This window comes from Primulina tabacum, chromosome 17 (assembly GCF_025594145.1).
Source record: "Primulina tabacum isolate GXHZ01 chromosome 17, ASM2559414v2, whole genome shotgun sequence".
NCBI classification, from domain to species: Eukaryota; Viridiplantae; Streptophyta; class Magnoliopsida; order Lamiales; family Gesneriaceae; genus Primulina; species Primulina tabacum.
This window is the reverse complement of record NC_134566.1, coordinates 26931304-26954107: the sequence shown is the minus strand read 5'-3', so window position 1 is coordinate 26954107 and position 22804 is coordinate 26931304. Positions and strand designations below refer to the sequence as shown.

The 22804-nt window shown below is 34.8% G+C and overlaps 2 protein-coding genes and 1 pseudogene across 2 annotated transcripts; 1 reads left to right on the top strand and 2 right to left on the bottom strand.

Moving 5' to 3' along the window:
* Window positions 1-1368: 1368 nt before the first annotated feature.
* LOC142530624 (uncharacterized) lies at window positions 1369-7107 on the top strand (annotated as a pseudogene).
* Window positions 7108-11184: 4077 nt separating this feature from the next.
* Window positions 11185-13351, bottom strand: LOC142531437 (uncharacterized). The gene is made up of 3 exons (XM_075637552.1): window positions 12490-13351; window positions 11521-12091; window positions 11185-11437 (listed from the first exon to the last, which is right to left on the bottom strand). The coding sequence occupies exons 1-3, from the start codon at window positions 13269-13271 to the stop codon at window positions 11291-11293; spliced, it is 1500 nt and encodes a 499-aa protein (XP_075493667.1). The 5' UTR covers window positions 13272-13351; the 3' UTR covers window positions 11185-11290.
* A 3094-nt stretch (window positions 13352-16445) lies between these two features.
* LOC142531099 (uncharacterized) lies at window positions 16446-20365 on the bottom strand. Its single transcript, XM_075637127.1, has 5 exons — window positions 20035-20365; window positions 17630-19775; window positions 17237-17297; window positions 16913-17136; window positions 16446-16818 (listed from the first exon to the last, which is right to left on the bottom strand). The coding sequence occupies exons 1-5, from the start codon at window positions 20147-20149 to the stop codon at window positions 16758-16760; spliced, it is 2607 nt and encodes an 868-aa protein (XP_075493242.1). The 5' UTR covers window positions 20150-20365; the 3' UTR covers window positions 16446-16757.
* Between the last annotated feature and the right edge of the window lie 2439 nt (window positions 20366-22804).

Here is a 22804-nt window from a genome sequence, read left to right as displayed (position 1 = left end):
AAAGGTCAATCGAAAAGTTAATTACCTCTCCGAAAATTGGATCCCTCTAAAGAGATAATACTCCCCCTTACAAAACTATAGGGATTCAATCATCGAGAATGAAATATGATTTGTAAATGTTGTTTTATTTTTAAATTTTTAACATGGTATTGAAAAAAAAATTAAAAAATTAATACACTACTAATGTGGATATCATGATGGGGTTGTAGCCCACCCTAACCCAAGTTGGCTCCGCCCTGCTCATACCTAAGTAAGTTTGGGCAACACATGAATTGGATGCTAAGATCAATGTCGCAAGAAAGATTTTTATTTTGGGATGGAGGGAACAAAAAATCGGACTGAATTGATTGTCAGGTTATTGTTACTTTGGAGTTTTGGAGTAAGATATCAATTTCTCAATAAGATCAATTTCTTTTATTGTATTATAGACTTTCTAGTCTGTTCAGGATTCTAAACTCAATGATGACAGATAAACATGAGGGTTGCACCTTTGACTTTGTGTTTTCACATCGAGAATTATTTACAAATGAAGATATGTCAAAAGAGATGAGAAAAATACCAATTCAAACTGAAAATAATGTTACGACATGGATCAGGGAACAAAAATCCAGAACTTTTATTCAAAATTCTCTCGATTCATTCCCTCTAAAGCATTTGACTCTTCGTTTTTTCCAATGTAGAGGAGTAGACAATCAAATAATAGATAGCAAGGTTTTTTGCACTAGCTAACTATCTTTAAATTATGTTCATTATAATGAAAATAAATTTAATTCCCAAGATGCAAAATTAGATTAGTATGTCTCATGTGAGATGATATACATATTTATATATATGATGCGATTCGACTGATCTTTTTTGAAATGAAGAATAATATTTTTTAACATAAAAAATAATATTTTTTTATAAATTGAATGAGATCGTTTCTCAAAATTAATTCATGATATGGTATCATGGTAGTTTTTGTAAAATTATATTATAATAAGTTTATCATGAAAATTTTTTTAAAGAGATAAAAAAATTCTAAATATAGTTTTTTTAAAATATTTGAAACATGCTTTTCTCTAATTCAAATTTAGCCAGTATGCAATGCAAATGCAAGCAAGGGTTTTAGCTCTGATCACGCCGGTTCCGCCTATGCGCCACCGGCGGTGAGAGCATCTGGTCTCTGAGCCAAGACCCATGGAGTTTCTCAACTCCACAATCTCATTGCTCACTCCTCGCATGTCCCTAACGCCTCCATTTCTCTCTCTCAAAAATCCATCAGCAAGCTCTAGAAAATTCTATCTATACTGCCCTCTTTCAATCTATTAAACCCGACACACTATATATTCAAATAAACTCGAAATTTCCGCTCATTTTATTAGACCCATGAACCGAAGGAACTATATGAGGACAAAGGTTACTCAACATCGGCAATTTCATCAGGTGAGACCCCTTGAAGTCCCAGTTCGTGAGTTCTGTGAAAATGATGACTGTAAGTTAAAAAATGTCGATAGTTCTGCTGAACAAAGCGGTAATATTGAGAAAAAGAGCAGTCTTGATGATAAGTGTTGCGCCTCTGGTTATGTTCAAGAAACAAAATCCAAATTAATGAAAAAGCGGTTTGGTGGGCCTCTTGTTGAATGGACTAGAGGGTTGGGTTGAGCAGTACAAAAGGATTCTGAGTTTTGGGGCATTGGGACTGGACATATATTTACTGTTTTTCAGGATTCTGAAGGTAAGGTTGAAAGTGTAGTGGTGAATGAGGATGAAATTATGAGAAGACGTGGGCTTGATTCCCATCTTCGCGAGGTTGGTGATACTGAAGATTTAGCTGTAGTTAATTATAAAATATCTTTTGCGAAAGACTTGGCTAAAGAGATGGAGCGTGGGAGTACCATCATCATGAGAGATAGTTCGGTGGCCAAGTTTGTATTGCCCCGCAGCAAATCAGTTGTTATGGAGGCGATTAGGGGTGTGATGTTGAAACCAAGTTTGCTACCGAGGATGTAGAGAGCTGGAGTCAGATTATTTGTGGTTTATTTGTGGTTTGGACAATTAAGGGCCTCTTTGGTGTTGGTGAGGATAGTGGGAAGCATACAATGTTGGAAAAGGGTATGTCGAGAAGAAAGATGGAAGCTAGAGAAGCTAGAAAAGAGAAAATGGAGATGATGAAGGGTAGCGTAGAGATGATTCGGAATTCAACAGAGCCTAAAAGCATGCCTTTTAATAGACCTCAGCTTGATAAGGAAGATCTTCTAAATCACATTATTAGGTCAAAGGGATTGAATCATGAATCAACATTAGCAGAGTATTCTAGATACCAGTCTAAGGATTTTGAGGATGATATTCAGCAAATCAGGGCTATGGCCAGACATGCACGAGAAATTGAGAAGGAGACTCTTTACCTGATAGTGGTGATGATGGCAATGATCAAGCTGTAAATGCGTTGCATACTGGAAATATGAATCTTCCTAAACAAGACACTGTGGCTGTTTATGAATCTTACGAAACAATGGAATCTAGTGGTACTAAAAGCGGGAGAGCAAATGACATGAACCTGCTGACTGATGATCCAGACCATCAATCAGATCAGCCACATGAAAGTAGAACAAAGTTAAGGATAATAAAATCATTTAGAGAAGCCAGAAAGTACCTTTCAAGGAAGCATCACAAACTGGAGATAAACCATGAACCTGAAGCTGGTAGTGGGTTTGACACTGATTTAACCATGCCTAGTGTAGATAATTCATCTTGTAACCCGGTTCAGGCTTCATTAAATTCAACTGGTTAAGTATTTGACTGTTCCTCCTCAATGACTGGGCATGATTATTTGCATCATCATGAAGATTACAAGGGTGTAGAAACAAATAGCACATCACATTCTACAACTGCTGAAGTTGGTTGTAAAGGTTCGATGTTGTCAAAAGAAGATTTCACTCAGGTAATACCTGGAACTGCAATTGGGGGCAAACAAGATGGTAAAACCATGGAACTAACACAAACTTGAACCATTAGTTAAAAGTCGCAGTTGGCTTCAGAGAAAACTATGTAGCTGCAACGGAGAGCTCAAATTATGGGTTGAATTCAGGTACTGATTACTGATTTGGCTCAACTTGAAACTAATGGTGATGAACAAGAATTTGAATGGATGAAGGATGAAAGGCTAAGGAGATTGTATTTAAAGTTCGAGATAATGAGCTGTCCGGAAGAGATCCATTTCATCTTGTGGATGATGAAGATAAATATGCATTTTTCAGTGGCCTTGAAAAGAAATTTGAACTTGAAAATGAAAAGCTGATGAAGGTGCATGAATATTTCCATGAAAACATTTAAAACCTTGACTATGGGGCAGGTAAAGTTTTAGTTTCTTCATCAAGTTCCTTTGTGATTTTTTTACTGAGTCAGTCGAGAGATGAATTTAATTGTACCCTTCCCTGGAATGAAAGTTACTTATACTTTTTCTTTGCTTAATTTCATAATTTGGCTTCATTTGTAGACAGTTAATGAGGCTAGTTAGAAATTCTTTTTGACTAGTCATGTTTTTTTCCTCTTTTTTTCTTTTACTTCTATTTAGTTATTACGAGAAAATTTCAACCTTGCATGCAATGCATCAAGACTGTTAAACTAATGGGGCTCTTTATTAATTCTATGGACGGAATCAGCTTGTATGATCCTTCAGAGAAAATCATACCTCCATGGAGATTCTCCCCTGCTGAAAGGAATCCCGAGTTCCTGAACAATTTTGTGGAACAAAGAAAGGTTCTTGTTGCTGAAAGTCTTAAAAATTCATTTCTCACAAAGAACACTGGAAAAGACATCATTCATAAACCAAAAGAACCTTTATCCAATGACAAAAATCAAAGTTCAAGATTTCAAAACGAGATGGTATCATCATCAAAGACTGTTATAGCAGGTAGTGACGGTTCTGTTAGGGCTGACAAAAAATCTGGACGAGAGTATTGGCAGCACACAAAGAAATGGTCACATGGATTCTTGGAGTCATAATGCAGAGACAGACCCAGAGGTCAAAGCTGATATGAAAGACATAGGTAAGGATTTGGATAGATGGATCACTGAGAAAGAAATAAAGGAAACAGCTGATTTTATGGATAAACTTCCTGAGAAGGGACAAAAATTGATTAAACAAAAGCTCGAGAAGGTTAAAAGAGAAATGGAACTTTTTGGACCTCAAGCTGTTGTCTGCAAGTATCGTGAATATGCAGAGGAAAAAGAAGAGGATTACTTATGGTGGCTAGAACTTCCCTTTGTACTGGTGGGCATCTGTTATCCGCTATTATTTATCCAAATATTCTGACATGGAAAGTGACATATATATCTTACTCAATTTGGTGGCACCATCAACACCCTGTCATCTGCATTTAATGTGGAAAAATTGTATATTTTATATGAATGCAAAAAAACAACTTTTTTACATCATGGTTTTCTTTCTCTATGTTGAATAATTGTTGATTGCCCGTTTTCCTTTGAAATCTCTCCTTTTCAGTGCATAGAATTGTATACTGTGGATAACGGGGAACAGAAAGTTGGTTTCTATTCGTTAGAGATGGGGGCTGATCTTGAATTGGATCCAAAGCAATATCATGTGATTGCTTTTGAGGATTTGGTGATGGCAAGAATCTTTGCTACATTATACAAGCACACATGGAAATGCTAGGCAATGGGAATGCATTTGTTGTTAGTAGGCCACCGAAGGTAATAAATTTTTAAATTAATTGATTTTTTTCCATACTCTTTACTGTTGATTGTGCTAGCACATGAAACGTTTTATTCAAAGATGTCTTGACTTTTCCTATTTTCTTTCAAACGTATGTGAGGATATTCATAGATTCAACTTTAATGTTTGTTGATGCTTTGCAGGATGCTTTTCGTGAAGCCAAAACGAATGGCTTTGGTGTAACTGTGGTCAGAAAAGGTCAGCTGCGGCTGAATATAGATCAAACATTGGAAGAAGTAGAAGAAATGATCGTAGAGATAGGAAGTAAGATTTACCGTGATAAAATCATGAAGGGCCGTTCTGTGGATATTAAGGCACTGATGAAGGGGGTTGTTGGCGTTAGGCAACCATCCAGAAGGTAATATTATAGTCTTATAATCTTTCTTCCTCTGAATGTGTCGCTATATCGTTCCTATTTTATTGCAGAGGTCTTATAAACGTGAAACATAAGCTTTTGAAACCTGCATGAAGCTTTATTCCCAAGCTTTTAAACCTGCATGAAGACAGCTTTATTCCCTTTATGTAAATGTGAACTGAATTTTTGTTATAAACATGGTGTGATTAGGCCCTGGTAAATTTCATACAGGCCAATATTGATTGGATTTGAAACTATTTGCTTTTTTATTTATTAATGTTCTTTTATCATTTTGTTCAACTCCCGGCTTATTTTATTTGCCTAAGGTTTGTGTGGGAGATTTTTTGGTGAATTTAGAACTTTGTAATTTTTTTTGTTTCCGGATCTGTTGAAAATATTGCTGGTAAATTAAGAATTTGTTACAAAGATACTGTCTTTGTTTACAGCAGTCAAGCAAGCTGAAATTCTTGTATTGGGCAGATACCATGTTGCCATACTGGGCCGTGGACAAAAGTAGGACTGCCGAGTGTTCTACAGTTGAGCTAGCTAAAATTGTTCTGATTCTTTCATAACCTTTTAACTCCACATTTTTTGTTATATACATTTACTAATGCATTAGTTATTAAGATATACTTATTCGTGAAATAGTTTATTGAAAATTACTTTTTAAAGATGATACCTCATCAATTGTTTGACCCTTTGTCCGATCATTTAGTTCATCTTTGGTGTCAATGGAGTTTGATCAGACATTGTATTCAAATTATCTAGAACTTTTGGTTCCTTTCGCTGGTGTTTTATAAATCTAATAACGTATTGGTTATGAATTATGATTTTTGGGACTTTTTGAGGCTGTCTTATTTGGGAGGCTGAAAAGGCACTGACATGTTCCGACCACATTTGATCTCACTGAACATTGAATGGTAGCCGGTTCTGAGATGATTTTCTTGTCATTGCAGGAAGAAGAGCAGGCAGTAAAACCATGAGCATGGCATGCTTTTGATTTTTCCCGAACGCGGAGTATTGGTAGGACATCAGGAGGCAGGTGCACTATCAAGTCACTCGAGTGATGTCTCATTTTTTGAGGTGAGTGGTTTCCGTGACTCTTTTATCCATCTACAGAGAATGAAATGCATATTCGTCATGCAAATTTGATGCATATAGTTATGTTTAGTTGTTGGAATGATATGATGGGCATGCGGTTCTAAGTAGGGAATAATCGGAGTCGAAAGAAGCACAAGTGATCTCCTTAGAATAGGAATGTAAATCTACTTGCCACCTTAATTCTTAAAGCTTCAAATCAAATTATTTTGGGTGAGTTCAGAATCCCATTTCCCTTAGGAGAATTATGCAACGTTCAAGATCGGTTTTGATTTACAATTGAATTTTCTATAATTCTAGCATGGTCATCATAAAGAAAATTTTCTACAAGTCACCTAAAGGAGAACAAAAGACCATTCTATGTATTTTGCGAGCTATAGCTGAAGTTTCTTCCAATTTTGTCTAGCGATCCTTCATTATTATTCCTCTGAGAAGCAAGGACATAGAATTCCAAGTCGAGGGCGAGATATATGTGGAAACGACACGAATTCGACCAATCTGCCAAGCAGCTGGGGGGAACTTTCGAACCCACTTTGGGAAGATCAAGTGATTTATCAAATCTGGGCAAGTTTAGAACTACTCGAGGAGACTGGGGAAATCCATACGAATGTCAAATAGATGCCTAACAATATCATATCATTCGACTAGCAAAATCGAAAGTCTCAATGGGTTGAAAGCCTTTCTTTTCTTGGTTACCTCATCACTAAGTCCACGCGACGGCCAGCGAGAAAAGTGTAGGGGTCGTTCGGCCTGCCATCTTTGGAGTGGGGTTCTGGGGAGGCGTAAAGAGAAGGATATATTGCAAGTTTTCTACTCGTAGGAGAGAAGAAACAACAATAAATTATATGATACATGCATATTCGTTTTCTCTTTCTTTGCTATATTCTTATTTTCTTATTTACTCTACAAAATTCTTGTTCTTTTTTTCTAGTCTTTAATAATTAAGACTGACGTGCATTAATTCAATTTTAATTGGTAAAATAAAAAAAAAATAAACTCTAAATGATAAAAGATTTTTTGGTACATGAACATTTAATAAACGAGTAGCAAAACATGTGCATTGCACGTGAGTGACGAACTTGAGTGCACTATGAATATTGACCGTAAATTTGCAAATTAATTTGGACACATAAATTTTCGCAAATTATTCAATAACAAAAATTATTTCACATTTTATGTATCATTTCAAGTAGTCGTGGTAATATCTCTAGTTTTTTTGTTTGTTTGATGTTTGAATAATTCAATATTTTTTCATCTTATTTTAAAATTTTATTTTTCCCGTTTTTTTATTCGATTAAATTCGACAATTTCATCAATATATCTGATTTTCATGTGTCTTTTTAATCATTGGATTTGATGTTGATTAATACATTTGATATTTTTCTTGTTTTTTCTTATGAACTTCTTATTTTGTTTGTTTGAGTTGTTCATATTTCGGGTCTTATTTCATTTTATTTCATCTTGTTTTTTTAAGTCTCATTCTCTACATCTTTCACAACCATTGATAACGTCATTGTCCTTATTAACTAATTTGTCTAATTTGAAATGGAATTTATGATGTTTCTTATTTGGTTATCTAAGGTTCATGTTATTTGACATATATTTTCCGTGTAAATGAATTAACTAATAGTTAAGTAAGTTTTCAGCTCTTTCCATTGGATACATACAACCGATTTACACTCATAAAAAAATTTAAATCCAATATACGCTCACACGACTCTAATTTATTTCATGTCTCAACTTATTTATATATTACACAAAAAAATCTATTATGTTCATATTATTATTCTTTCACAAGACAAATGACAAATACTGTAACCTCAAAATTGATCTATGTTGCCTTATATTTTAGGTTATGTATCACTCTAAATCAAATAATGATAATTTAAGTTTTTTCTGTAAAGGTGTAAGATAATTATGTCTTAAAATAATAAAACTTTCAATGAATAAATAATAAATTATAATAAACGAAACAATTGAATCAATTATTAACAATCAGAGGATAAAAGTTCATCTTATCATGTCTAAATATAATATAAAGAATAAAGAAAAAAAAGATGAACAATTATCTATAGCAAATATAAAATCTGAATTAATTTTTTTTATTTATATAGTTTTTATTTTTAAGAAACGATATTCACTTCGACGTCATAGTCCAATTATTCATGGGCACAAACTTTGATATACAATCCTATTTCAAAACGAAATGAGAGGAAAAAATAACAAATTAAGAGAATTAAGAAATAACTACATTGTTTTTTTTAAAATATATCACATTTTTTCAATATTTTTATCAAATAAATGATCATAATCTATTAATTTACAACTCAATATTCCACTCCAACGTGTACTTACTAATAATAATAAACGGTAATAATTATATATACATTTTTATTCAAATGAAAAAGAAAAACTCTGATTTGAAATCTTAAAAAAAGTTAAAACATAGAAAAACTATAAGAGTCGTAGATAATTTCTTTAAATAATAATAGTTTGACATAATAATAATTGAAAATAAATTAAACAATTTTACATATTAAATCTCTCATGGAAAAAAAATTAAACACATGTTATATAAAATTTAATTGCTTGAAAAAAATGAAGGAACAATACAATATCATATCGAGGAATCTATATTGAACGAAAAAAATGATTCAAATTATATGAATCATCATATGAAATAAAAAACATGATCATATAGCCAAACAACATATAAAGTCAACACAATTTAGCTGTCTTAATTTATGAAGTTTATCATCAATGTGTTCTTCACCAACTATTTAAGCAAAGATTCCACATATGTATCATTGAGAGAAAGATTTGGGATTTGATCATAAATATCATCCAAATATTCAAGTTAAATATTTATATTAATTTTTTCTCAATTTCTAATTGTTCTAAATTTTTAGTTGTTCTAATACAGTCCTCAACCATGCAGTCATGATATGGTCGCTCTCAAGTCGGATTGAAGTGCAATAATTGCTATGCTAGGATCTATGTTATAAGAATAATTATAAGAAGAAAATTCATTGTATTTGCATAAAAAAATCCAGTGAATTTTTGTTGATAAAATATCATATATTCGAATTAAATTAAAATATGATTTTAAAAAAATTCACTGCTAATTAAGTGTGTTAATTAAAAATGATATGAAATGAAGTAATAAAAATCATTATAATTAGAAAATTTCGGAAATTGAAAAATTTGTGAGAAATAATTTACCTTGAATATGTTTAAATTTAAATGACATTATATTTTAATTGACTCGAATATAAAAGACAATATTAGATATTGAATTCCTGAATATTTTAACAACATACACAAACAAAAATAACAAGAATACATATATATTAATGATAAATTTATTGTTTATGAGAAATACGACAATCTAATGCATATGAATACAACTTCTTGATTCAATTTTTGTACGCAAAAAGTTAAATATATAATTATTAATGTTAAAATTTATGTACACAACAAATAAAAAGTAGATGAATAAAATGAGTAGCACGCATAGATCAACCAAGGCAATATACAATAGATTAACATTAATATTATTTCGTCCATTTTGATTGTTTTGTGAAATCAATGTACATCAACTCATTTGACTCAAAAATGCTCACATGAGAATGAAAATATTGAAAATGTCTACAAAAATTTATTTAATTTAAAGTTGTAAATTGAAAATGTACATTATTTAAATTTTATTTTTTTTAACATAACTGAAATCGGAAAATTTCAAAGTGTCCAAAGCAACATATATAATAAAAGATTGAATCTCAAAACTACAGATATAATTATGAAATTAAATCATCCAACCAAAAAAAAAAAGAAAGAAGAAAATTCAAAGTTAAATATTTGAAAAATGAAAAAATTACAAAAATATGATACAACAATATAAGCAATACGTGTAAATGGATCGACTCATCAAGTTTCAAATAAGATCCATAAAAAGAAAAACACTTGTCATTCGCTGGTTATTAGCGGCATTCTAAAAACGTCTTGATCGAAATATGATTTTCAAATTAAGTTTCGAATTAGTGGATAGTGCCAAAAAAGTGACGATACCAAGAGACCTCACGCCACTTCACAGGGCTGCGAAGCTTTTAACAAACTCCCAATCAGAAAGCGGAAATTTCCCCCCAACAGGTTTAGCTAAGATTCTTGCATTTCTTTCGTTTTTCTTCAGATAGCAGATGCAGATTGGATTATAAAAATTGTGTGTATTGCTGTTACAAATGATGATAAATGTATATTGATTATTGATGCATAATTGGCAGGAAATTACCCGAGTTTTCATGAAAAAAGTGCATGTTGCATTATGCAGAATACAGGAACATATACCCATTATGGGCTCTTGCAGAATATCGCAAGCGGGTTCCATTACCACCATCTCTATCACCTACACGCATTCACCTTTCTTGATCAAATACTAATGGTTTTTCTTTGATTATTGTGGAATGAAGTATTCTGGCATATGTTGTACGGGCGGTAATGTACGCAAGGTTTCTGACCATAGTCAAAACCAAAACCAGGAGATGGCAGTTAGCCTCACAATGTGGACAAAATTCTACTGAAGAAACTTCACATAGTTGTGAATAAAATGGAAGGGGAAACTTCAATGTGGAAGAGAATAGTCAGAGATTGTGATCACCGCAAGTTTTGCCAAATGTTAAAACTTTTGAAAGAACGCTTTGCCCCTTTACTTAAAGAAAACCAATCTAAAAGTACTCGTAATTGCAGCAATCCTCATAAAAAATAATCATAATAATATTAAGAATATAACAATTTTTTGTGTACTGTTTTGACATAGATTTGATCTTATACAATGGAGCTAATCTCATGTAAAAAAACCTCAGGCCAATTCAAGTTGCACAAGCTATATATCCTCATAAGTCTAGCTCATTAGAATATATGTGAGTATACTGTAAAGTCTGCACCTTCGTTACCTTCCACTTCTGTTAATATAAAAGATAAATGAGGGAAAAGGAAAAAGCAAAGAGAAGACACCATGTATCAACTAGGATTTTTTTAAAAAATTTATCATTCTAGATCATGTAGAAATACATGTTCACATATTAGTTCAAAGGTATTTGAAGAAAAGCTACATAGCAGACATTTCATTTCTTGGCTAATACTTTCTTTGGAAGCATCTCTAGTGGCGTGGTTTTGAGAAGGAAGAGCCTAGCTGCCCGTTCTTGCAAAGTGCCCCCACATTTCAATCCCCATCTTTGAAGTTCTGCTTTTAATCCTTCCATGCAAAGAACCTATAAAAAATTTATGGTGGTTAACATTTAAAGAATTAAGTTTATATATATACAACAAAGAGCTTAAATAATCAACTGCGTACCTCTAATTCTGCAGCTGAATTGTATTCATCAAAGTTCAAGGGCTTGTCCAAATCTTGAACTTCTGAACTCACAGATGCTGATACTTCCTCGAGTGGATCAGAATTGGTAACACTGATCACTTCTGCCGTAGATGCAGCTATTTCCTCGGGAACAGAGACACCAGGGAACTGACCAACCATTTCTTTCGACTTGCTTGAGTCAAATTTGTGAGGCACCTCCATTTTGGCTCCATCATGATCCATACTTTCCTCCCGATTCTCAACTGCAGGTTCGTTCCTACTTGTACTTTTACCATCATCAACACACCCATCGATGCTATTATCTGATTTTGGAGACTCTTTAGCAGAAACATCCTCCTCCTGGTAGCCAGGGGAATCTTCATCAAGATATCCAGATATGACTTTCTCACAAGTAACTGAACATGGAGTGTCCTCAGCTTCTTTGCTCGAATCTGAAAGATTTCCATTGTCCGTAGTAACAGATTTGGCATCCTCCACCCTTTTGTCTCCATCAGTGTCTTCCTCATCCATGTCCTCACTATCACTGTCTTCAATTTTTCTCTTCCCCGACCTGAAAAAAGGTCAAATGTGTGAGGTAAACACTAATGGATACCTCAGTAATATTTCACTGTCACAAACCATGAGTAAATCAGAAACTTTTAGATTCATAATTTCAAAATTAAAGATCGAATGGCTTGATAATGTTCTACAAACAGATTTAAACTTTGTATCCATCTTCAATGCTCTCATACAATATAATATCGCGCCACAATTTCGAACTTTCAAAAGTTCTAACGAACCAATGATACATTTTTTATGAATTAATTGTCACATGATTTTCAGTAAATTCGGCCAGCACCCTGATAATGAAGTTATGTGAGGTAGTAATATTTCTAGTCAAGTCTCCAAATCTACAACCTCATACAATAAAATAAAATGCAGAGCAAAATACAGGAGGAAATTTCATACCATATCTTCAACCGCTTAGCATGATTCACGGTCTCATTTTTACCATCCTTCCTCTTCATCCAATTCATCGACTCCCGGACCGACCTCTCCACCTCCTCCATGCACTTGGATGATTCTTCCCTATACTTTGCCACATACTTCTCAGCACTATCAACCCCCTTGCTCTTCCCAGTCTTAGCAATTTCCTTGGTCTTCTTTTTGATATACTCCTCGGCCATCCTCTCCAACTTCCTTTCATCTGCTTCGGCCCTCCATTCCTCCAACTTCTTCTCCGCGTTGACATGTCTGAGCCTCCGCCCACTCATATCCCTACAAGCGTCAAAATTATTCGTTTTCTTCTGTCCAGCCTTCGTCGCCGCACCTCTTAGCAAAGACCCAAACCCTCCTTTCCCACCTCTAAGCCTGAGCGACAGATGGACCACCACTGGAAACTTCCCCACCCCTCGATCCGAGCGTGATTGAAAGCCGGCCGATCCACTACAAAACAATTGATTTGGGGCCAAACCACCCGTGCGGCGAAAACCATCGGTATTCAGGTCTAGGATTTCTGGGATTTCAGTAGCTTGTCGGGATTCGTCGAGTTTCAAAGTTTGGGGATCATAGAGGATGCGGGAGTTGTTAAATCGGAGGAGTTGAAGCTGGGAGGGGACAGAGGTTAGAGCTTCGATACGGCGTTTGAGGATGGAAACAGATATTGAGGGGGTGTCGAAATTCAAGATTTTGTGGCGGCCATCGAGCAATTTCACAAACATCTGGTGGATTTCTGATTCAATCATCCCCATCGTGTTGATTCCGATCGATGATTGGCTATGAAAAATGATTACGCCCGCGAATTCCTTCGCAGAACCCGGCAATAAATAGAATATAAGGATTGGGCTCCGCGTATTTATTGACCCGATTTCTTCAATTGAAGCATGGTCCGGGCCTTCTACTATTGGGCTATCAGGTCCGTGAGAGTTTAAATTTTATTTTATAAAATAATTGGGCCGCGAGTCTAATAATAACCAGTTACTCTACACACACGCATCGCTGTCTTTTTTTATCATTAAAATTTGACAAATTATGGAGAGTCTAAATTTATATTTGAATTATTGAAATAAAAAAATAAAAATAAAAGTGTGCGTTGAAATTTAAAAAAAAAACAAAACAAAATAAATTTACAAATTTTAATAATAATGATATATGTTTCTTTAAATATATAATTTATTTTTTAACGAATTTAATGAAGATTTAAATTTATAATTTATATTTATTAAGTTCGTTTAGGCTCAACAAAAGCTTGAATAAGCTTGTGAGCCATGAATATATTCGTTAAATAAAGCTCGATTTTCGCTCGATTATAAACAAGTCAAGTTCAAACATTCAAGAGTTCGACTCGAATCAGCTTGGTTTGATTACATCCCTAAACATATGTAATCTATGAAGGCAAATGTTATTTCCATTTTTAAAAAAAATTTGGAGTTGGATGCGATGGAAAAATATGTTTTTCCATTAAAAGGTTCGAGGTTATATCCAGTTAATCAAAAACAAAAACAAATTTTCACAAAGAAAAAATTTAAATCACACAAGATCAAAACGAACACAACGGAAGCAACTTTTAGCCACGGAAATGGAAACACAACAATAACCAACAAACGCATAAAACCTAGATTCCTACCAGTAGCAAATCTCAGCACATAAATCCACGGCAAGCGGTTACGCTATGAAAACCGTAAAAAGATGTTTCAGCCAATTTACCATAGGGAAACAATAGATAGGGAGATCAGCATGCTGGCCACATTCGAGGTGCTGAAGTATCTTCCTTAGGCCGCCGACCAAGCAGCCATCCAAAAGTGAACTATGGGTGTTCTGATCAGGATTCTCGACCCAAGTGTTCCTGGTTGGACAAGTAATCTCTAGGGATATCATTATGCATTTGCACACTTGTATCACTTTTTAACTAAAATCTTGATTATTTTTGTCGTTTTAGTTCATACTTGTGAAATTTTGATAAAATGTTTTGGCATCATCGCAGTTTATCCAAGAATACACTATAGATCTCACTGAAAGGAACAACATATCATACTTGTATCTTACTCAAATTTATCTTCATCATTTCGTGCCTAGTACAATAATTCTCGGGTCTCTTCAAGAGGCACTTGTTATTCCTGAATGGAGAAATGCCGTCCTTGAGGAAATGAAGGCCTTGAAAATGAATAATAATTGGAATCTGGTCGAATTACCATAAGAAAAAACTACGGTGGGATGCAAATGGGTATTTACTGTTAAATATAGGGCAGATGGCTCGATTGAAAGATACAAGGCCCGACTTGTAGCTAGAGGCTTCACTCAAATATATGGCATTGATTATACTGAAACGTTTGCTCATGTTGCCAAAATCAATACTATTCGAATTCTGTTATCCTTGGCAGCAAATCTTGATTGGCCATTGCACCAATTGGATATAAAAAATGCATTTCTGAACGGGGATCTCGAAGAGGAAATTTACATGAGTCAACATCCGGGATTTGAAGAAAGGTTGGGGAGTCAGACTGTTTGCAAACTTAACAAATCTCTTTATGGATTGAAGCAGTCACCTCGTGCCTGGTTTGAAAGATACTCTCAAGTAATCAAAAACTTAGGATATGTTCAGGGATAAGCAGATCATACACTCTTCTTTAAACATTTTGGGAAAGAAAAAATCATCATTCTCATAGTGTATGTTGATGACATCATTGTCACTGGAGATAACAATGATGAAATGGAGATGATTAAGTTGATGATATCAAAACAATTTGAAGTCAAAGATCTTGGAACAGTGAAGTATTTTTTAGGTATGGAAATCGCTAAGAGTAAGAAAGGAATCTCTTTCTCTCCAAGAAAATACACTATAGATCTCCTGAAGGAAAACGGGTATGTTGGGGTGTAAACCAAGTCATACACCTATTGATCCGGGGAACAAAGGAAAAATGTTTGAGGGTGGACCAGTGGATAAAGAGAGTTATCCAGCGTCTTGTTGGAAAACTCATTTATCTCTCACATACTCGCCCTGATATTGCCTTTGCAGTGAGTTAGTAAGCCAATACATGCATTTACCTTGTCATGGTCATCTTAATGCAGTATACAGAATTTTGAGATATCTTAAACAAACTCCAGGAAGAGGATTATTTCTTGAGAAAACTAATGATAGAAGGGTTACTGCATTCACTGATTCTGATTGGGCTGGATCCATCATTGATAGAAAGTCAACTTCGGGTTATTGTACACTTCTCTGGGGAAATCTAGTGACATGGCGCAGCAAGAAACAATCAGTTGTTGCAAGAAGTAGTGCTGAAGCTGAGTATCGAGCTATGGCCCATGGAGTATGTTAACTCATTTGGATTAAAAGAATAATAAAATAACTAAAGATAGAGTTTGAAGGTCCTATGAGGCTATTCTGTGACAATAAATCAACTATCAGCATTGTTCACAATCCTATTCACCATGATAGAACTAAACATGTTGAAGTTGATCTGCATTTCATTAAAGAAAAACTCGAGGAAGGAATTATAAGTGTTGAATATGTTCTCACTTCTCATCAGCTAGCTGATCTAGTTACAAAAGGACTTTCAGAACAGGCTCATGAACTTCTCGTTGACAAGCTTGGTCTCATCAACATCTATAGCCAAGCTTGAGGGGAGTGTAGATTACGATAAATCTGATGAGAATTTAAATTGATATCAATAATTTGTATTGATGTGATAAGATATGATAATCTTGTAAATTTGGTAGAGTAATATTTTCTAATATTTGTTTTTTCTTAACAATTGAGATTTGATATATCCATTGTAACTATAAATTTATATAATATTTTCAATGAAATACACGAGTTTTTCTCTCAATAATTTTCTCACATACATATTATGTTCTAATGTCATATGTCAATAATCCATATTGCAGCATTGGTCTCATCAATAAATACAGTTTGCAAACAAACAGATGAATGATAAAACTACAAATAATCTCACATTACAGAGTTACATATTGTCTTTACATTCCAGACAAACTTTATAAAAAAAACCCAAAACAAAACGAAAACTGCATCTTATTTTCTTGTATGTTTTCTCTGTTATTCCTGGCTCAATAAATTATTGTCACAGGTAAAAATGAATCACACCTTTGTATTAGTTCATGAAAAAATATATAGGCAAAATAAAACGATGCATCAGGTAAATTTCTTTCATCTTCCTCGGTGAAGAAAAATAGTTGCACATCAGAAGTACCAGTGAAAGCCCTCGAATCTTTGGAAACTATGATCGTGGAGCTCCTTTTGGAACTCGCATGCCAAAACCACGCTGTAGCCTCTCCATGCTGTTCATAATCTCAAGTCAGTAATGGAAACATTTTCATAAAAATGATTCACAAGAAAAGGAAACAAAAGATATACACCAGAATAGAGACATACGTTGGAGCAAGTTTTCCCAGGCTCTTTAGCTCCTCACCAGTGTCCTTGTCTATGATTCTGCCGGATATTTCAATGGCATATGATCGATTTCTATCAGTTGGCATCCCTCTACGTTTCAGCAAATTCAAATCTTTCTGGTTAAGTTCTCTACCATTCACATATATGCCGGTGTTTCCACCAGCACAGTTTTCTGGCATGGGATGGTTAAATTCCTTGATGCCCGGCTGCAAGAAAAGAGAGCTAATTTTTTAAGTAACGTATGGAAGAATCATACATTCACCAAATTTGAGACTGTTTCATCAACGAAGATGGAAACATTCTTACCGGAATTATTCCTAGACAAGGGCCTCCCATCAAGCCCCAGAATCCAGCTTGGTAGTCATACCTGGTCAAGAAATAATATATAAGATTTTGATCAAATACAAAACATATATATACATACATATGTCTATCTTAAAATCAGATTTGATATTATAAGAACTAGATATTCCTTGTCACATGTGCCAATATATTTCACATATATAAATAGTGAGATTAGAATTTTGGTCTCATGGCGATTGTGTAGTGGACTAGGTCCATAGCCGAACTGCGTGAACTATGAGTTGTGCCATTTTCTTTTTACTATACTTCAACTATTCAAATTCAACTATTCATAAACAATCTTGACAGAAAGTGATTGGGAAGAAAATGTCGTGTTTAGTTTAGGTGCGTTAATACCAGTATTGCCCAGGGTGGATGGGTCCGGCAACTTCTTCTGCCTTCTTAATCATTTCATTCGGCATATGATGCCCATTAATGGTCACATTAGCCTTTTCTTTCTCAGGTTTCTGATTTGATCTACTAAATTCCTTAAAGCTCTTTTGTACAATTCCAGTAAAAAATGACTCAGATGCTTTTCTGCCTTTTCTGCTTGCCTCTCTGGAATCAAATGATGTGCCAGTATTTGAGAACTCATTGGATGATACGTCCGTCTCAGTTGCTGCTGACGAGTTATTGATAGAAAATTGATGCCTGGTAGTCTTGCTTGGCAAATATTTTTCATGGGAACCTTGACGATTCTTCACATGAAACTTATTTGAATATTCAAAGTATTCTTGAAGTGATGATCCCACAGGAGGTGAAGCCTCTTTATTCATTCTTTCCTCGTAAGCCAATTTAGGGTCGTCTCTCAGCACATTCAAACTTTCAGTCACTTTCTCCACCTCAATAGTATGCTTCGATTTGGAACTTTGATGCTTGGTCTCAGAAGAATCGCTGCCTCTTCCCCGGCCAGGTGAAGTTTGTTCTGGTTCTCTATCCATAGACTCGAAATCATAACCAGTATTATCATAATCACCAGATGAGAAAGTGGTTCCAACTTGATTTAGATGCCCATGCATGTATATTTCCCCACGTATTGGAGACAGACTACTGTTGTCATCAAGCTTAACAGGACTATCTGTTGTTGCTTCTACATCATCACAAATCACTAGTTTATTATTGGAAAATGCAAAAAAAATCACTATAGAGCACACCCCACATTTAATTTTCTTCGGGTCACTGTTAGTTGCAACATTCTTCGGCAATATCAACAACTCAAAACAATTGAAGCATACTAAGAATGGAGCACCACCGCCTATAGGGCGACAATGTAGTACAGCAGATGCTGAATGCACCCTCGGAGGATGCCGGCGGATAAAACAATCTACTTCAGAATTCACATCACTGGACCATCTTGTGTGTGAGAGAGGATTATGAGATCTTAAAGGATGATGATCTGTAGCTTGGAAATGATAATCTCGTGGACCGAATGAGCCGGAATTTTTTTGATAGTTAAACAATGTATCAACTGATACATCGGAGTACTTATCACTGAAGGCAACGGGAGGACCTTGTCTTGTGTTGAAACAATGGAAACAAGAGCAAGATGGATGGTGATTATTGTCACTAGGATTATATGGCTTGAATGGGTCCAAATAAACCATGCCATCACCCGCGTATGATCCAGAACTATTTGGATGAGATGAAGATTGTTGATAAAGAGGAGGTGTTCGAAAGGGAATGGGACCCCTTCTTAGCATCTCAGATCTCAACGGACCCTCATATTGTTGAACACGATTCAATGCGCATCGTGAAGAATTAAAGCCGTCAACACCCATTTCTAGTCTGTGCATCCGAGAAGGCTCAGGGTACTGATTCTGATAAGAAGGCCTATTAAAACGTGTACCAAGATACGGGTATTGCCCTGATGAGCTATTCACTCCCAATGATTTATTGGGATACCAATCCTCAGAACTATAACGGGAATCTTCATGGGCAATCGGCCTGTCAAGAAAAGTCTTTTCTTTACCCCTATCATTCAAATAACCATACCGACTCAGCCGTTCATTCCTCCCATCCAACCCCCTTAAAATCTTAGGTCGATCTTCTCCAACGTAACCATCTTTGTTAAATCCATCCACACCAATCCTATGCTTCACCTCAAATTCATAATCATAACTTCGCCTAGACACAAGATTAGACGAGCCATGGTCCTCCGAAACTTGATCTAATCTTCGCATCCTATTCTCATCATCATTACATAAAGTCAAATCCTCGAAATCTCGAGCAACACCTGCTCGTCCCAACTCATCCAAATCACTACCTTGGATTGTTCCACCTCCATGCTCCCACAAGTTCTCCCTATCCATCAGGCTACCACCGTAATTTTCAGCTGAATCCCGCAAAGCGCTCCTCTCAGCTCGGCTAGATGAACTAATGTTCGACATCCCATCAGACATACTACCCTTTTTCTCATATTTTTCAAGATACTTCTCTTTCATCATTGCAACCTTTTCCTCATCAGACCTTTCCGAGAACGAGTCCAAATTAAAACCTTTGTCCCCTGCAGAAAAGTCAACCATACAATAGAACCCACAAAAAAAATAGAAAAAAAAAAAAAAAAGAACAAAACATCAAGAAAAGATTAACATCAATCAAGTCCCACCATTCCCAATATCTCCCAGATAAAAAATAAAACCAAATTGAAATCGAAAATGAAAATTTCTCAACTTCCATAGGACCAAAGACACCATGAAAACAACTAAATCTCAGAATAGTTAACAAAGCACAAGTCTTTTGCTTAATATATTTGGAAAACTTACCTCTTAAAACAGCTCCACAACCACCGCACCGGTTAACAGAGTAACCAGTGACCTCTGGAAGCAAATTCTTACATTTCGGACACCGAACTAAACGAACCTCCGCTGTTTCTGACATTCTTTTCACAACTTTCAACTAATCTTCAACATGCCCACAAGCTTACAATTCATGCATTTCTTGGCATTAAAATAAATGGGGAAAATATAAAATTTTTCGGTCAAATTTTGTTTTAAAAATTTGAAAATTCGTGCTTTTCCACGCAGGTGACGATCGGAACGGAAAAATAGATGTGCTCGCACAGTTTGAGGGTGACGCAACTGCCAGTCCAAAAAAAAAAGAATAAGAAATATAACATTACTTTTATTTTTTTATTATTCCCTCCAATAGTTGAGGTCTGACTTCTGAGGATCGTATATTTCTATACAAAGCTAGCTGGCAAGTCATTGACAACATAATTTATTGAATAAAAAAAGGTATATTTGAAAAACATACGTATGTACATCTTTGATTTAAAAATTCAGTATCAATATAATTTTTTTTACAAATCAATAAACGACAATATTACAAATTTAGTTTTAACTCCGATAAATTTATATTTTTTATTTTTATTATTTAAAAAAATATATAATTTTGTCCATCGAAATAATTGTGTCGTCTCCATCGACCAAATTAGTATATATTATTGGGTTTCAGATACTTGATTTCATTCTTTGAATACTCTAAATGTGTAAAAAAAATACTATTTTTTCGAGCATTCATCATAAATTCAGTCATTGTTGGTTTTTTCATGAAAAAATACATTATGATGATTTATTCATGTCATTTTATTTTTAAAAAAAAAACATAGTTCTTCACTTATTATAAAATAAGATTACGTACTTATTTTGACTTAAAAGTATCTATTTTGGAATTTCATATACTTGATTTGGCTCTTTGAATATTCTAAATGGGTGAAAAAAATTGGATCTTCGAGCGATCACCATATATTCATCATTGTTGGATATGTGAGATAGATTTAGTTATTGTTTGTACTAATTTAGGTATTATATTTTTAATTCACAAAGGACACTCAATATTAATTTCAAAATATATATTTTTACAACCATCAAATAATCGAATTTCAGTATTTAAAGGGTAAAATCAAGTATTTATGGACTCGAATTTTGTCTTATTTATTAATTTAGGTATTAAATTTTTACTTCACAAATGTCATCATCAATGACATTCAATATTAACTTTAAACTATATTTTGACATCACCAAGTTGTAACGTCCCGAAAATTTGAAGGTCCACGTAAACTACATGCATGCAAGTTATTAAATTTCTTTGGTATTTTATTAAATTGTTTTAAATCATTAAATGTATGTTTATTTCATTAATTATGTGTTTAAATATTTTTATGCATTGTATGGATAATTATTGCATGGTAGGATTTATTTCATGAAATTTTAAAGGTTCATGTATTAAAGATTTTTAAGTTGCATTTCACGCGCGAACGAAGAACGGAGACCAGAGACCGGAGAATTTTCAGGAAAATTATTTTATTACATTATTAATTTTATTAACTAATATAAGGTGTTTTTAAGACTAATTTTGAAAATGGGATTTTATTGGATATTTTTAACCGCAAAATTTTAATTTTTAACGGTACGTAAATTTTATCTAATCGGAGGACTTTTCGAGAGTTCGGCTAATATTTTCAAAAAATTTTCAGCACAAAATATTTTTCGGGAGTGTGATTGTGCTTAATGAACCTACTTTTAAGCTTATTGAGTTTAATTAGCTTTTTAAACTTTTAATTATCAAATCTAGGTCCATTATCTATTATTCAATTATTTAATTACTACCTAATCATTCATTAAACCTAACCCTAAGCTCCCTAAGCAGTTGACACCCCCTCCCTCAACCTCTTCTCTCGGTTTCAGCAACTTAGCAGCTGGTTCCCTCGGGCATAGCGTTTTCTTCAAAGAAATTTCGTCTCCGACGCTCGTTCTTCGATCCCCTCGCTTCTATAACATCAAAGGCACGCATATATCCTCTTTTATGTATCATTCACACCATATTTATGTTAAATGTGTGTTAAACCATGCAAGGTATCTCGATCCAGCCTTACATTTGATTACTTATCGGTTTTCTTATCGATTCTTGCTTTTCCATGATCACTACTCACGTTTTCTTGTGTGTTGTGCAAAGGGATGCCATGTTCAAGCTGTTAAGGGGATATGCGTAAGGGGTTAGGTGTTGTCATGAATGCTGGGGCCGCGATATGTCCTTGTTGGTGAGTAGGGTCGACGGCTTTGAAGTTTAGGTGGGAACCTTGATAGCCGAGAGTGAGGAGTGCTAGGTTGAGGAGATGTGAGCGTCCCAGCGGTGCGAGCACCCTTCCTAACCTTGGACCAGATCCTTGTGGGGGCCGACCTATGGGCTGAAATGGTCGGAACATAGCTGGGCGTGGTTGTGTGCTCAATCGAGTGAAGGGGAAAGAGCGGGGTGTGTGATGATTGTGTCTCGAGTGCTTGCGTGCTAGGGTGTGCATGGGGTTGGGGCCATGAGTTTTATGGCTTCAGGAAGATGTCAAGGTGGGCTTGGAGGGGCCGAGGAGGGACTGTCCTTGTTAGGTGCAAGCTAGGATCGAATCTTTGGGGTCTAGTGATTTAGTGTTTTCGAAGGGCTATAGTGGTTTAAATTCCAAAAATTGCAAGGGTGGTTTGAGGGGCATAGAGGTCTGGTTTGGATGTATTTAGAGCCTCTTAGATGTTTATTAGGTGAAGG